The 16,745-nt window shown below is 38.8% G+C and overlaps 1 protein-coding gene across 1 annotated transcript in view; it reads left to right on the top strand.

Annotated features, from left to right (window-relative positions):
- Positions 1 to 16,745, top strand: part of LOC129958787 (acyl-CoA dehydrogenase family member 11-like) — a 220,242-nt gene that overhangs the window by 156,121 nt on the left and 47,376 nt on the right. Inside the window, exons 9-10 of the mRNA XM_056071462.1 lie at positions 12,513 to 12,617; positions 14,338 to 14,430. Of these exons, the coding sequence (XP_055927437.1) occupies positions 12,513 to 12,617; positions 14,338 to 14,430 (198 nt within the window). The remainder of the gene's footprint in view (positions 1 to 12,512; positions 12,618 to 14,337; positions 14,431 to 16,745) is intronic.

Below are 16,745 nucleotides of genomic sequence, written 5' to 3'. Positions count from 1 at the left end.
AAACTGCATCCTTCAGAGGATGAAAATGAATTTGAAATGAGTTGCGAAGTTTCTGCAACTCCTGTTGTTGCTCCTAATAATTCTTTTAAGCATCTCTCTTAATGGGTACCTTCCTTTCTTGGAATTGTCGCGGCTTGAGGTCCAAACTTCTTGATATAAAGACCATTATCAACACCTTTCATCCTGTTTGTTTTTGTTTTCAAGAAACATTTATGACGCCTAATATTAAGTTAAAGTTACGTGGTTACAACTGTGTACGTAAAGATACAGACACTGGAGGGCGCAGTTCTGGAGGTGTCTGCATCTTGACATCAAATCTTTACCCAAGTACACCTCTTACTTTGCATACACCTCTACAGGCTGTGGCTGTGCAAGTTCACACCCAAACACTGGTTACAGTCTGTAGTATTTACCTGCCACCCCATAATGCCATTCAACAACAGGATCTTGACAACCTAGTGAACCAGCTTCCTTCCCCTTTTATTTTACTTGGTGACTTAAACGCACATAGCACGTTGTGGGGTTCGGATAGTACAAACTCTCGTGGCAGGCAGATTGAGCAGTTTATTGCTAATAACAGTCTCTGTCTGCTTAATAACGATGATAAAACATACTTCCATGAACCCACACGTAGCTTCCATAGTCTTGATCTGGCAATATGCTCACCTGAACTTCTGCCATTATTGACCTTTACTGTTAGTGATAATTTATATAATAGCGATCATTTCCCGATCATTGTTTCCCATGCTGATAGAGGCGAAGCGACTCATTGTCCTCCGCGTTTCGTATTCCAGCGGGCAGACTGGCATAAGTTTTCTCAATTGGCAAAAATTACTGAGAGTATGGTCAATGTACCAGACATCATGGAAGCAGTTCAAAACGTCACTGAATGTTTGATAAATGCCGCTAATTATGCCATTCCTAAAAGTTCACCACATCCGAGAAAATTCCGTAGACCGTGGTGGAACGATGCCTGTCGCGATAGTTACAAGAACCAAAAGAGACTCTGAAACAAATTTAGAAGGTACCCAACCACAGAGAACCTGATCGCTTTTAAAAGAGCTAAAGCCCTTGCACGCCGCATTCGTCGCTGTAGCCAGAGGGAATCATGGGTAAAATATATTTCTTCAATCACATCTCGAACCTCAAGTCAGCAATTGTGGAGAAAAGTGAAGGCAGCTAATGGAATTTATCAGGAGTTTTCTTTTCCTGTACTAAAAACCAGGAATAATACATACTCCTCTCCATTAGATATTGTCAATATTCTTGGACAGACATTTGCACGGATTTCCGCAGTCGAATCGTATAGTCCTGAATTTATAGTGAGGAAAAATCTCGCGGAACAACTATCTTTGAATTTTGAAGCTGCATACACACATCCATATAATTGCGAGTTCAAAATGTTTGAATTGAGAAAAGCACTATCCCAAGCTCATGATACCAGCCCTCGACCAGATGGAGTCACTTATAATATGCTTCGCCACTTAGATGAGATATCGCTCTCCAATCTCCTATATCTGTTTAACAGAATCTGGAGTGAGCAAAATTTCCCATACCAGTGGCAAGAAGCTCTCGTGATTCCCATTCTGAAACCGGGCAAAGATTCTGCTAACCCTCTGCATTATAGACCAATTGCGCTGACTAGTGTCCTTTGTAAGACGCTTGAACGTATGGTCAATGCCCGACTAGTCTTCGAATTAGAGAAGCGAGCTTACATTCCATTAATGCAAAGTGGATTCCGCAAAGGCTGATCCACTATTGATAATATAGTCCAACTTGAGAGCCATATTCTCAACGCTTTTGTGAGACGAAACCATCTTGTCTCCATTTTTTTTGATGTAGAGAAGGCGTATGATCGTACGTGGCGTTTTGGAATTCTTAGAAAACTTTTTAACTTGGGTTTTAAAGGGAACCTTCCAATTTTCATAAAAAATTTTTTATCATCTCGTACTTTTCGGGTACGAATGGGGAAATTTTATTCTGATCCTTTTATCCAAGCTGAGGGCGTTCCACAAGGAAGCGTTCTCAGTGTCACACTTTTTATCATGCATTTTAGCGACATTCTAAATCAATTACCACCGACTGTCCAAGGAAATTTATACGTGGACGATCTTCAGATTTCTTGCCAGGGCTGTAATATGCACTTAATTGAACGGCAGCTGCAAAATGCAGTTAAGAAACTGGTAGCTTGGTGTGATGAAAATGGGCACACTCTTTCTGCCGAAAAGAGTAAATGTGTGCATTTCTGCCGAAAACGAGGCATTCACCCTGACCCCTCAGTTCGTATACGCAATGACTTAATACCTGTCGTTAATGAAATACGATTTCTGGGAATACTTTTCGATCGGAAGCTCACTTTCCTTTCGCATATCGCATACCTTCGGAAAAAGTGCGAGAAATCCCTGAATATCCTCAAGGTACTTTCCCGTACGTCTTGGGGTGCTGATCGTACGTCTTTAACCCGTCTATATCAAGCCATAATTTTATCTCGGATAGACTACGGGTGTTTAGTATATGGCTCTGCCAGTCTTACTGCACTACGTCGACTAGATACTGTGCATCATTCAGCCCTCCGAATATGTTCAGGGGCTTTCCGCACATCGCCAATCGAAAGCCTTTACGTCATATGTCATCAAATGCCCTTGTCTTTACGCCGAAAGAAACTTGCACTGCAGTACTACTTTCGAGCTCAGTCTCTCCAAAATCATCCTGTAACTCGTATGATCATTCCTGTTTCCCTTAAAAGAGTTTACAATGCTCGCCCATCTCACATTCTTCCCTTTTGTGAGAGAATCAAAAGCGTACTTCATGATTCAGGGCTCCAGTTTTCTGATGTCGAGCCAATAGATTTTCAAATATTTTCACCTTGGGAAATTCCTCAGTTTTCCTTTTTGAATTGTTTCTCTGAATTTAATAAAGCTACAACTGCCCCAATTATTTTCCAACAACTTTTTAATTCTCATCGTTCACAGTATGCCTCCTATTTTCCAATATTTACTGACGGCTCAAAGTCGGACGGACATGTTGGATGTAGTGTCGTCTTTGGAGACGAAATACACAGTTTCCGTATTCATACATCATTTTCAGTTTTATCTGCGGAGTTGCTGGCGATTTTATGTGCTATACAAAAGATTTCTCTTGCCTCTCAACGACAATTTTGTATTTATACAGATAGTATGAGTTCTTTAGAAGTACTCCATCATTTTAACTTTCATCCGTTCGCTATTAAGATCTTGGGACTCTTGCAGACTCTCCATCATAGGGGCTTTAACATTTTATTTTGTTGGATCCCTAGTCACTTTGGAATAGTTGGAAATGAACAGGCCGATCATGCTGCTAAAACTGCATCTACCCTTTTTCATTATGAATTACCTTACTGCGATATTCAAAAATCAATTGCAAAACATATTTTCCTTTTGTGGCAAGAGACATGGGATAAACAAACCCATAATAAACTGCACGTCATTAAGCCTTCTATATGTATGTGGCCAGCTTTGCCTATGCGTGGCCCTGATGTTAAATTGACACGCCTTCGCATTGGGCATACTCGGTTTACGCATCGACATCTTATTCTCGGAGAGAGACCACCGGTTTGTTCTCGATGTCATGTCGACCTTAGTGTGAAGCACATTTTAATTGAGTGTCCAAATTTTAACTCCTATCGTATTCGCTTTTTTAATTCAACATCATTGACTCTTCACGACTTAGTAGGTGAAAAACATCACCCTAATATTTTTAACTTTTTGAGTTTTATTAGGTTTTTACATCGGATTTAGCACATTTTATCTTTGTATTCAACATTTAGCCTATCATTCAACTTGTATTTTAATGTTTTATGCACTGTTTATATTTATTCCTTTTTAAAATATTATCATATGCTCTCTGCATTTTATTTCCTGCTCAAGTTTTTACATATGGTTTCATTGTCTTTTCGTCATGCTATATGAAATTGTCTCCACCTTCGAACTTTCTTATTTTAAATGTGTTTTTTTAACTTAACTTTTTGCTTGGCGCAGTATGGCCAGATATGGCTTTTGCGCCATAAAACACCACAAAACCAAACCAACCTTCTCCGACCAAGCATCTCTCTTAATGGGTACCTTCGTTTCTTGGAATTGTCGCGGCATTCGGCCCAAACTTCATGACATCAAGTCTTTTATTAAAAGACTTCATCCTGTTTGTTTTGGTCTTCAAGAGACTTTCTTGAAGCCAAATATACCAATCAAATTACGCGGTTACAATTGTATTCGGAAAGATACAGACAGTGGAGCTCATAGTTCTGGAGGGGTCTGCATCTTCACTTCCAATTTATATCCGAGCAATCCTCTCGCCCTACACACCTCTCTACAGGCTGTGGCTGTACAAGTTCATGTAAAAACTTTGGTCACAGTCTGCTGTATTTACTTACCGCCTCATGATGTCATTCGTCAACAAGATCTTGACCAGTTAGTGGACCAGCTTCCTTCGCCTTTTATCCTGCTTGGCGATTTCAATGGCCATAGTACGTTGTGGGGTTCAAATAGTACAAATTCTGGGCAGCAATAGAACAGTTCAGAACAGCCTACACGTACCTTCCACAGTCTTGATTTGGCCATATGTTCTCCCGAACTTCTGCCGTTGCTAACTTTTGCTGTTAGCAACGATTTATATAATAGCGATCACTATCCTATTATGGTCTCCCATGCTGATGGAAGCGGTGCGACTTATTGTCCTCCGCGTTTCTTATTCCAGCGGGCAGATTGGACTACTTTCTCTCAACTGGCAGATATCACAGAGACAATGGTAAACACATCACACATCTCGAAAGCAGTTCAAAATGTCATTGATAGTATAATATGTGCCGCAACTTCCACTATTCCAAAGAGTCCATCACGTCTAAGGAAATTTCGAAGACCGTGGTGGAATGAAGCCTGTCGCGACAGTCACAAACATCAGAAAAAGTTATGGAACATCTTTCGTAGGTACCCTACTACAGAGAACCTCGTTGCTTTTAAAAAAGCCAAAGCACTAGCTCGCCGCATACGTCGTCGTAGTCAGAGGGAATCGTGGATTCAATTCATATCCTCAATCACATCCTCTACTTCCAGCAAAGTTCTATGGAAAAAGGTAAAGGCTGCTAATGGAATATATCATGAATCCTCCATTCCTGTTTTAAATAGAGGGAATGAATAATGAAGTATTCTGCCCCATATCATAGAATAATGAAGTATTCTGCCCCATTAGACGTTGCCAACATTCTCGGTCAAACATTTGCACAGGTTTCCGCTAATTATTCATATAACCCTGACTTCCTTACAATTAAGAATCGTGCGGAACGGTTGCCTTTGCGCTTTAACGAACGAAATACCTTTCCATACAACTGCGAGTTTAGAATGTTTGAGTTAGAAACAGCATTATCTCATAACCATGATTCCTGTCCCGGGCCTGATGGGATTACATACAATATGCTCCGCCATTTGAATACCACTTCCCTTTTCCAATCTGTTAATGCTTTTCAACAGAATATGGACTGAACAGAAGTACCCTTCACAATGGCGAGAAGCTATTGTGATCCCCATTCTAAAACCTGCCAAGGAATCTTCTAATCCTCTGAACTACCGACCAATTGCTTTAACAAGCTGTCTTTGCAAGACTTTTGAGCGAATGGTCAATGCTCGGCTCATATACGAATTGGAGAAACAAGGATGCATCTCTCCGTTGCAGAGTGGTTTCCGTCGAGGTCGGTCTACTTTTGACAACCTCGTATTGCTGGAAACTGAAATTCGCAACGCATTTGTAAGGAGGAACCACCTTGTCTCCATATTTTTCGATATTGAGAAGGCATATGACCGTACTTGGCACTACGGCATACTTTCTACGCTTTTTAATTTTGGTTTTAGGGGAAACCTGCCCATATTCTTATTGAACTTTTTATCACATCGGACCTTTAAAGTTCGTATTGGAAACTTTTATTCTAATAATTTTATTCAGGCTGAGGGAGTTCCTCAAGGAAGTGTCCTCAGTGTCACCCTCTTTATTATTCATCTAAGCCAGATTTTAACTCACTTGCTTCCATCTGTACAAGCGAGTCTTTATGTGGATGACCTTCAAATCTCATGCCAAAGAAGCAGTATGATTCTTATCGAGCGACAATTACAGAATGCCGTGAACAAATTGGTAGCTTGGTGCAAAAACAACGGACACAATATCTCACCGGAGAAGAGCCGATGTGTGCACTTCTGCCGAAAGAGAAACATTCACTTAGATCCAAATATTAACATCTCTCATGATGATAATAGCAATATGGTGCAAAGCCCACCAACCTATATTATCCAAAAAGCAGATTGGGATGCATTTACTAAGCGTGCATTGATCACTGAGGCAATGATTTCATCTGCCGATATAAGGGAGGCTGTTCAAAATGTCTCTAACTGTATTATTAAGGCTGCTGACGCTTCAATTCCAAAGCGTACAACTCTTCCACGCAAATTTCGCAAACCATGGTGGAATGATGCATGTCGCAATGCTTATAAAGAACAAAGAAAAAGTTGGGGTATTTTCCGAAGGTATCCTACCACGGAAAATCTCATAGCATTTAAAAAAGCAAGAACAAATGCTCGTAGAATCCGGCGTCGCAGTCAAAAAGAATCTTGGCACAGATTTATATCAACAATCACTTCCAGTACATCTAGTGCGCAATTATGGAAGAAAGTTAAAGCGGCAAACGGAATCTATAAAGAATTTGCTTTCCCCATTTTAAATACAGAAACGGCTTCATATTCCTCGCCACTTGACATTGCAAACGTTATTGGCGAAACCTTCGCTGACGTTTCAAGCTCTGTTTCTAATAATCCTGTTTTTCGTGTGGTTAAGAGACAAGCCGAGCAAGTGCCATTGAAATATCGAACTCGCAGGGTATTTTCTTATAACTGTAACTTTAAGATGTTAGAATTAAAAAAAGCTCTTTCTCATACTCGAGATACTAGCCCAGGTGTCGACGGGATTACCTACAGTATGCTTCGCCATTTAGACGAAACCTCTCTTTTGCATCTCCTGCACTTGTTTAACAGAATCTGGAGTGAGCAAATTTTTCCTGAACAATGGTATGAAGCCATTGTGATACCTATCCTTAAACCTGGGAAGGTTCCTACCAATCCCTCAAACTATAGGCCAATTGCTTTAACTAGTTGTCTTTGTAAAACGCTCGAACGCATGATAAATGCTCGTTTACTCTATGAACTGGAGAAAAATGGGTATATTTCACCTTTCCAAAGTGGTTTCCGTCGAGGACGTTCCACCAGTGACAACTTAATTATGCTTGAATCTCAGATTCGAAATGCGTTTGTCCAGAGAAACCATCTAGTGTCTATATTCTTTGATATAGAAAAGGCGTACGATCGCACGTGGCGGTATGGTATTCTCCGTGCCTTAGGTGATTTTGGTTTTAAGGGTAACTTGCCAGTTTTTATTCAAAATGTTTTAAAATCTCGTACATTTCGAGTCCGTATTGGTAATACATTTTCTCATCATTTTATGCAAAGTGAGGGTGTTCCTCAGGGAAGTGTTTTGAGTGTCACCCTTTTTATTCTTCATATAAGCCAAATCCTTCATGTTTTGCCATCATCGGTTTCTGGAACATTATATGTGGATGATTTACAAATCTCCTGTCAGGGATCTAACATGAATTTAATAGAGCGACAGCTCCAGAGGGCTGTTAACAAGCTTATTTCATGGTGTGACGAGAATGGACATACTCTATCCCCTGAGAAGAGCCGTTGCGTACACTTTTGTCGGAAACGGAGTCTCCACCCTGATCCTGTGATACAAATTCGAGGTGTTGATATTCCAGTTGTTGAAGAGGTACGTTTCTTGGGAGTCATATTTGACCGGAAACTCACTTTCCTTCCGCATGTCCTTCACTTGCGAAAGAAGTGTGAAAAATCCCTCAACATCCTAAAAGTCCTCTCGACTACAAGATGGGGGGCAGATCGAACATCTCTACTTCGTATTTATCAGTCTGTTATTCTGTCAAGAATTGATTATGGATGCGAAATATATGGTACAGCTCGTTCTAGTGTTCTCCGAAATTTAGACACAGTACACAACAGTGCTTTGCGTATCTGTTCTGGAGCCTTCCGTACATCACCAGTTCATAGTTTATATGTGATTTGTCATCAACTTCCACTTTATCTGAGACGGAAAAAATTATCTGAACTATATTTTTTCCGTATTGAATCTTTTATCAATCACCCTGTTCGTCGAGTCAATTTACCTATTGGTTTGGGACGATTATATAATGCACGTCCTTCTAATATCCTACCTTTTCGTGAAAGGATAACAAGGACTTTCGCTGATCCAGGAATTTTAAATCTGCAGGTTCATAATACTACCGCTTATGCTTTGCCACCCTGGGATATCCCAGAAATATCATATCTTAACCCTTTTCTCGCTTATGACAAGTCTACCACTTCATCTGTTGTCTTTCAACAACTTTTTCTATATCACCGCAATGAATATTCTACACACATTCCTGTTTTTACGGATGGCTCAAAGACAGCTTATCATGTGGGTTGTGCTGTCGTCATTGCTGACGACACAAGCAGTTTTCAATTGAGTACTTTGTGTTCGGTTTTAACTGCTGAACTAATGGCAATTATGATTGCTCTTGAAAAAATTTCTAACCTCACTTACCACAAATTCTGCATTTATTCGGATAGTATGAGTGGTCTGGAGGCCCTCAGCCATCCTCACACTAAAACACATCCACTAGCTGTAGATATCCTACATCTTTGGAGAAATTTGCAAGCTCAGAACTACCAAATTCTATTTTGTTGGTTACCTGGCCACGCTGGCATTGTTGGCAATGAATCTGCCGATGCTGCAGCAAAGACAGCATCCACTTCTCTACAACGAGCTATTCCATACACTGATTTCAAAAAATATATTTCTCAACGTATTTTCTGTTTATGGAAAGAATCATGGGATTTGCAGATTTCTAATAAACTGCATTCTCTTCAACCTGACATTACTCTGTGGCCAGTTGTGCCAATACGCGAGCTGGACGTCAAATTGATACGGCTTCGCATTGGCCATACTCGTCTCACACATAAACATCTTCTATTTGGTGAGCGATGTCCAGTCTGCAATGCGTGCCGTGTTAATTTGACTGTCATTCATATTTTATCAGAATGTCCAATTTTTAATCCTCAGCGATTGCGTTTGTTCGGTACATCATCTTCAAACATTTGTGACTTGGTGGGAGAACATCCCCATCCAAATATTTTTACTTTCTTGAAAGAAATTGGTGTTTTCCATTTTATTTAACTTGTTCAATTTTAACTCCACATTTCTTGGTTTTTGCAAATTTTATGTTAACTTTTTAGAACTTCACTGAATATTTTTTATCTTTAACCATATGTTTGGCGCAGCATAGCCAGATATGGCTCTTGTGCCACAAAATCAGAAATCAGATCAGACCAAATATTAACATTCGAAATATATCGATTCCTGTAGTAAATGAAATACGGTTTTTGGGAGTCATCTTCGATCGCAAGTTGACTTTCCTTCCGCACATCTTGCACCTGCGGAAGAAGTGTGAGAAGTCCTTAAACATTCTGAAGGTACTCTCCAGAACATCTTGGGGTGCCGATCGAACCTCCCTACTCCGCATTTATGAAGCTATCCTGTATCGATTATTGGTGTGTGGTGTATGGTTCTGCCTGCGATTCCGTCTTGCGGCGATTAGATACGGTTCACCACTCTGCCTTACGAATCTGTTCAGGTGCATTTCGGACCTCTCCCGTTGAGAGCCTACATGTTATCTGTCACCAAATGCCCCTAAATTTAAGGCGTAGTAAATTGTCCTCTTCATATTATTTCCGAATCATGTCAGTATCAAAGCATCCTTTACGTCAAATTAAACTTCCACCTGTTCTTCGCAGATTGTACGATGCCCGTCCATTTCATATCCTTCCATTCAATGAGAGAATTAAAAATATCCTTCATGACTCGGGCCTTGAAAATATTACTATTAAATCAACTGATATGTTTGGTTTTGCACCTTGGGATATACCGCAATTTTCTTTTCTAAATCCCTTCTCAGGATTCAAAAAATCTTCAACTGCGCCGATTATTTTCCAACAGATGTTTCTATATCATCGCTATTGGTATTCTTCCTTTACACCAATTTTCACGGATGGCTCGAAATCAGATGGTCATGTTGGCTGTGGAATCATACTACCATCTGATACACTGAGCCACCGTTTACACAATTGCTGCTTAGTTTTTACTGCTGAGTTGGTGGCAATTTTCTGCGCTCTTCAGAAAATCTCCCCTTCTACTCAGCGTCAATTTATTATTTATACTGATAGCATGAGTGCTTTGGAGACACTAACTCACTATCACAATCGGATGCACCCGTATGCTGTTAGAATTTTATTTATCTTGTGCCTGTTACAAAATGAAGGCTTTCAAATTATTTTCTGTTGGGTGCCGAGTCATGTTGGCATTGCTGGAAACGAAATGGCGGATTTAACGGCAAAATCAGCAACGAATGTTTTGTCTCAGGGACTTCCTTATTGCGATATTAAGAAGTCCTTGGCTAAACACATTTTTTCTTCTTGGCAATTGACGTGGGATCAGCGAACCGAAAATAAATTGCATTTCATCAAACCAATTACTGGATTGTGGTCTGTTCTCCCAATACCTGAGGTTGACGTCAAAATGACTCGCCTGCGTATAGGACATACTCGCTTCACGCACAAACATCTTCTTTTCGGTGAAGCGGCACCAAAGTGCCCCACATGCCGTGTGTATTTTACTGTTGAACATATTTTAATTGAATGTACTGATTCTAACTTCCAACGTATTCGCTTTTTTCATTTAACTTCGTTGAACTTGCAGGACCTGGTGGGTGAAAATCCCCACCCAAATATTTTCAAAAGCTATAAGATTTTATACTTGTATTTAGTATGTAGAATATCCGTTTTATCACTGTGATCAATAGAACTCAAACATTGATTCTTTACTTAGTCTATCAGTTTTTTTACTTAACTAAATTTGTTATTTAAATCTACGTTTTACCTCACTTTTATATTTTACCATTGGATTGGCGCAGCATAGCCAAATATGGCTCTTGCGCCAATAAACCGCACAAACCAACCAACCAATCCTAGTCTTTAGTTTTTTTCATATTTCAAATTTTTCTCTAAAACTACCACTTTTTGCTTTTCAAATAATATCTTGCAGAATCTGGTTTTGAAATCCTTTTTTGATTCTTCAGACTATAAACAAATTCCACAGGATTATTATATTCTTTTGTACTAAGCATTCTGGTGATAACCTTAGAAGTTCTGATCTTTCTCATCACCGCCCCTCTCGACTTTCCTAATCATCATTTCCACTGTAATAATAAGTTAGTCATTTGACCTGGTGTTACAAATTTCGGTCAGTAGCATTCCGAAGATCGTCAGTACAATCGTTGTTTCGAAGTATGACATTCATTTAAAACAGAACTTATTTTAGAAAGCGCCGTATTGGTGGCAGGCTATATAGCATATAACTCATTATTAGAGCCGATCATTTCCATTTAACAAAATGAAAAGTAATGCTTCTAACTTATTGTTTCCTGCTTCATAAAACAAAGCACTCTTAACAAAATTAAGCACTCTTATTGCCAAAGTTTAGAGTTAATACTTACTCTGAAAAACTTTACTGCTTGATTTATCATTTACATTACAATGCTATAAAGTATTAATCCGATTTAGACGTACAATGCATCTAAATTACTAGGCCTAAGTAATAATACGAGTACTGAGGACATTTTGCAAAATAACTATCTCCGGCTCATGCACCAATTCCTTACTATCAAAGATGATTTTCCCCACCATTTCTGTACACCCAGGGTAAGAGAGATATGGAATTCTGTAGATAACATATGCAAAATACACAGCTTATCTCTCAGATTCAGTCATTGCTTTACGAAAGAGATTCGACCATTGCTTTACGACAGACATTGCTTGTTGATGATCCAGACTACTGTACAACAGACTGCTCTATGGCAAAATCCTTTCGTTTTACCATGGCCAATGTTGGATGCAAAAAATATTGTTCATAACAAAAGAACGAATTATGAAATTTGTCAAGATTTTTCATGAACGGAGGCATTGACTTTGGAAGACTAATTGTTCTCTTCAACCATTAATCCTTTCGACTCTAATGAGCATATATGTCCCGGAGATCAGACTTCCATACCTATTGGGTAAATAAATCATACATTTACGTGTGTTATCGTAGAAAGAATCATTTTTAAATGGGATTTTAATAATGCAAAAGTCGTGTCGAAAGGGTTAAACATTTATTGCAGACTGTTTCAGCATACTTTGGGCTAACTTTTTTTTTTTTCAATCACCCCCATAAAGTTTTTCAATTAATCCAGGAAACTTTATTTTCATGTAAATTTATTGCAAATAATCTGATTTTTTTAAAATTTACAGTTAAGGGAAAATTTCGTATTTTTATGAATTTGATTCCAGGTTGCAGTTTTACTTGGCAAAAATGAGCTGGGGATAAATTCTGCTGACGAGCGACTCTTACTCCGCTTACTGTCCCCTGTAATGAAGCTTTACACTGCTAAGCAGGTGAAAATGATGTCATTTCCTTTATAAAACTTTCTTATTTTAAATCCATTTATTTATCGTTTGTGAAGGATCAAATACTTTAACATACTCATAAACAGAATTTGGAAAAATTTAATTATTAAACAAGAATCATATTCCCTTTGCTTTTCATGTATGCATGATGTTGATTCTGTTTATAATATTCATAAATGCAAAATTCATTCAGCATTCATTTTTAAAGCAGTTTGAAAATCATGTATTAATAATACGTCTACAAAAAATTCTTTCTGAAATTTGTTTATTTTTGATTATTCATTTTTATATTATTACCAGCATTAAATGAAATTAATATTTTTTTCAATCACGTAGTTAATTTTCATTAAAGTTTGGGATAATAATTCAAATCAAAATATTGTGACACATCTATTTTTATGTTTTCATCTCATAAATACATGCTTTATATTCTAATCCAAACTCTGTCATGATTTAAGTAATAAATGAGCTCATAAAAAAGGCTATAAATCATTCTAATAGATTTTTGAATTCTTCTTAGAATCGCCGCTTTCCTTTCGGCGATTTTACCCAAACTCCTCTCTTTTCAACCTTAATCAGAAGTTGGATATTACGCTGATATTTCACCTTCCTTGACATCGCCTTTTCATTTCCTTCAAGTTTTGGTGAAGTCTGTCATTTTGCTCCTCTTTCATAGTACCTAATTTGTAAGAAAAACTCCATGAAAAGATTGAGGCAGCTCATATTTCTCCTTAATAGTTCGAAATTTGCTAATTGTTCGATATCTTCTCTACAATAGATTCCTAGTATGGGTCTGTTTACACCTAGATTCAATGATTTCTAGGCTTTTCTCCCCGTTATCCGACAGTATAACTATTAGACTTTTTTAAAAACAATTTTGATGATTCAATGAAAAGTCTACAATCGTCAGGATAGTGCTACATATTGAAAGTAGGCATGCGACCTGAACATTTTTGTAATAAACAAGTTCATCCTCTTGAGATTCAAACGAAACGCACTTTTCTTCTCGGTATTAAGAAAATGACTTACCAAGAGACAGTAATTTTTCCTCTTCAAACTTGCACCAATTTCTTAGAGAAGTCTAAATGTGTCGCTAAATCATTTAATTCATAGTGGTTAAAAGTTTAGGTTTGTAGTTGCCTGAATCATTTCCACTTGAAAGTATGTGTTTCTAAATCAATAAAAATATTTTTAAATATATATATGAGAAATAGAACCGATATACTTCATACATGATGGACGAGTCTGGCATATGTTTTTTTAGGATAAAATATCTTTTTTATCCTTCTTTAGTTTGAAATTTTTTACATTTCCTGTATTAAAACAGCCTCATCAGTAGGAATTTAGACCATTGATATACGAAATGAAAAAGATTTTTTTCTCGAAACAAATCTCCTAAACTTAAGATTCAGGGATGTTTGTTTCTCGAATTCAATTTGCTGCTTGTATGAACTCAATTCTTTGATGCAAACTTTTATTTAGTTATGTCTTTTAGATTTTGAATGCTTTCTAAAGATTTAAATTTATAGCCATCTTTTTATATTCTATTAAAAGCAAATCAATTAGTTTATTGAAAGATTTCTATTGATTCAATTTTCATTTAAGTGAATATATTAAATCAAGCCTTATTTTAAAAGTAAATCAAGAAATTATTATCATCTTTTGTAAAATAATAACATAACTATTTTTTAAAATGTTTATTTCTTAGGCCATTGCTGTCGTTTCTGAAGGCTTGGAAACATTTGGAGGCCAAGGCTATATGGAAGATTCGAGATTGCCAGTGCTACTAAGAGATGTCCAAGTAGGTATTCTTCTTCGACCTATACCAATAAAAGTAAATAATAAATAATTGAATAAAATAGTTTTCTTAGTTACCACCCACCCTCAGGGGCTCACCTACTATAGGTGAGTACGGGTGTCCCAATCCCGAGGTTCCCAGGGATCTTTACTCCCTTTACGTTTCCACTCCCCTACGCCTTCTGCTATCTGCTGTGTTTTTCCTTCCCTCGACGGCAAGCGAGGGAGCTCTCCATGAGAAGCTGTCGCCGCTCTGTTTGCTTCTTGCTTCTCATGGACAGCCAAAACCCCACGTGTTGGCCGTGCGTGGCAACCCATTTGACAGACGGGTGGTGTACTGTGGTCCCCTGTGCATCAATCGGCTGGTCGCTAGCCACCTAAGTGGTTAGTTTGCTAGGGATCAAGCGAAGGGGTTACTCCTTGGGCTTGGCGTTAAGGGTGGTCACTGTCCCCGGGGGTAACTCCTAGCGTATAGGTAACCGATTAGCACTGAGGTAAGTGCCGAGGCTGGGAATGGCCAGAGCCGGTGGCTGCCTTCCCTTGTTGGGCTCCGTGGTGGGCGGTGCCGTCGGACCTGAATCTTATTCGATATCGCATGGGCTCCTCCCGGAAATCTCCCTTCAGTGGGCATCGTTAACTACCTAATATCACTACTAACCTTCCACAATTTGACCGATATTTTATAATAAAACGAATCAGTGATAAAAACGAAAATTTTAATTCGGTATCACCTTTTCTAGTGCAGAAAGCAATCACTGCAACAATTGGTGAAGTCGCTGCAATACGGAAAATGCATTCTGGTGACTTGCTGATCGAAGTTTCTACGAAAAAACAAGCACAGCAAGTAATGAAAATGAAAGCTATAGCTCACATCCCTGTAACCGCTGCCTCTCACACATCTTTAAATTTTTCCAAGGGTGTAATAACATGTGGTGAATTGTTCAATGTTCCCCTTGAAGAAATCACTGCGGAATTGAAACCCCAAGGAGTGACTCACGTACGCCAAATTTCCATTAGGCGGGATGAACAACTCCTTCCCACAAAGCATTATATCCTTACATTTCATAGACCAACAATCCCAGAATTCATATATGCTGGATACATTAAACTACCGGTCCGACAGTACATCCCAAACCCCTTGAGATGTTTTAAATGCCAGCGTTTCGGCCATTCGAAGATTAATTGCCGCGGGACTCTAACATGCGCCCGCTGTGCAGGAAAAGACCACGATAGTGAACAATGTAACGCCCCCGAAAAATGCGTGAACTGTGGAGGCTGTCATACATCGTTTTCTCGAGTCTGCGAACGCTGGAAAGTTGAAAAACAAATAACCTCCATTAAATTTAAAGAATCTATTTCGTATCCTGAAGCAAGAAAAAAAGTATTAGCTCAAACACCCAAACCTGGTGTGAGTTATGCTACCGCTGCAAAAGCACCTTTCTGTGTCAACTGTCAATGTACAAATTGTGTAAAATACAACCCTCAAACTACAACTATTGAAAAATCTTCCGATTCTGAGGTAGAAAATACAGCATCCAGTACACCTGAAACTAACAAACCATTTCGATCTAAACCAAACTCTAATTCGCAAAGATCACTTAAGCTAAAGCTTTCAAAACGGGGACTCTCGCCAAAAGATTTAAGATCAAAGCTAAAAAAATCTACAGCACAAAATTCCGTCGCTTTGGGACTTGCGACGAAAGGTAATGTCCATAAGGACTTAACGTCCATTTTTGGCGCACCTAATAGTCCCGATTCCATTTCCCTCCATCCGTCTGACGAGGAGGATGAATTGCAAATGAGTTGCGATGTTTCGCCAACTCTTGATAACACTTGCCATTATAAACTCGATACTTCTGTTACTTGATGGGAACTTTCCTTTCTTGGAACTGTCGTGGTCTTCGGTCCAAAGTTCTTGGCATCAAGCATATTATTAATCGACTCCATCCTGCTTGTTTTGCTTTTCAAGAAACATTCCTGAAACATGACATTGCTGTGAAAATCCGTGGCTACAACTGTGCTCGGAAAGATGCTAATACTGGAAATAATACTTCCGGTGGTGTCTGCATCTTAACGTCCAACCTGTATCCGAGCTCTCATTTAAATTTACACACCTCTCTACAAGCTGTGGCTGTTCAAGTCCATTTACGAACCCTTGTCACAGTTTGTAACATATATTTGCCGCCACACACTGTCATCAATCAACATGAACTTAATAGCTTAGTGGACCAATTACCCAAACCTTTCTTGCTTCTTGGCGATTTTAATGCTCATAGTACTTTATGGGGTTCGGAAAGCACAAATTCTCGTGGGCGACAG

This window comes from Argiope bruennichi, chromosome X1, assembly GCF_947563725.1.
Source record: "Argiope bruennichi chromosome X1, qqArgBrue1.1, whole genome shotgun sequence".
Taxonomy (NCBI): Eukaryota; Metazoa; Arthropoda; class Arachnida; order Araneae; family Araneidae; genus Argiope; species Argiope bruennichi.
The sequence above is the reverse complement of the archived record's forward strand: the minus strand, read 5'-3'. Positions and strand labels throughout refer to the sequence as shown.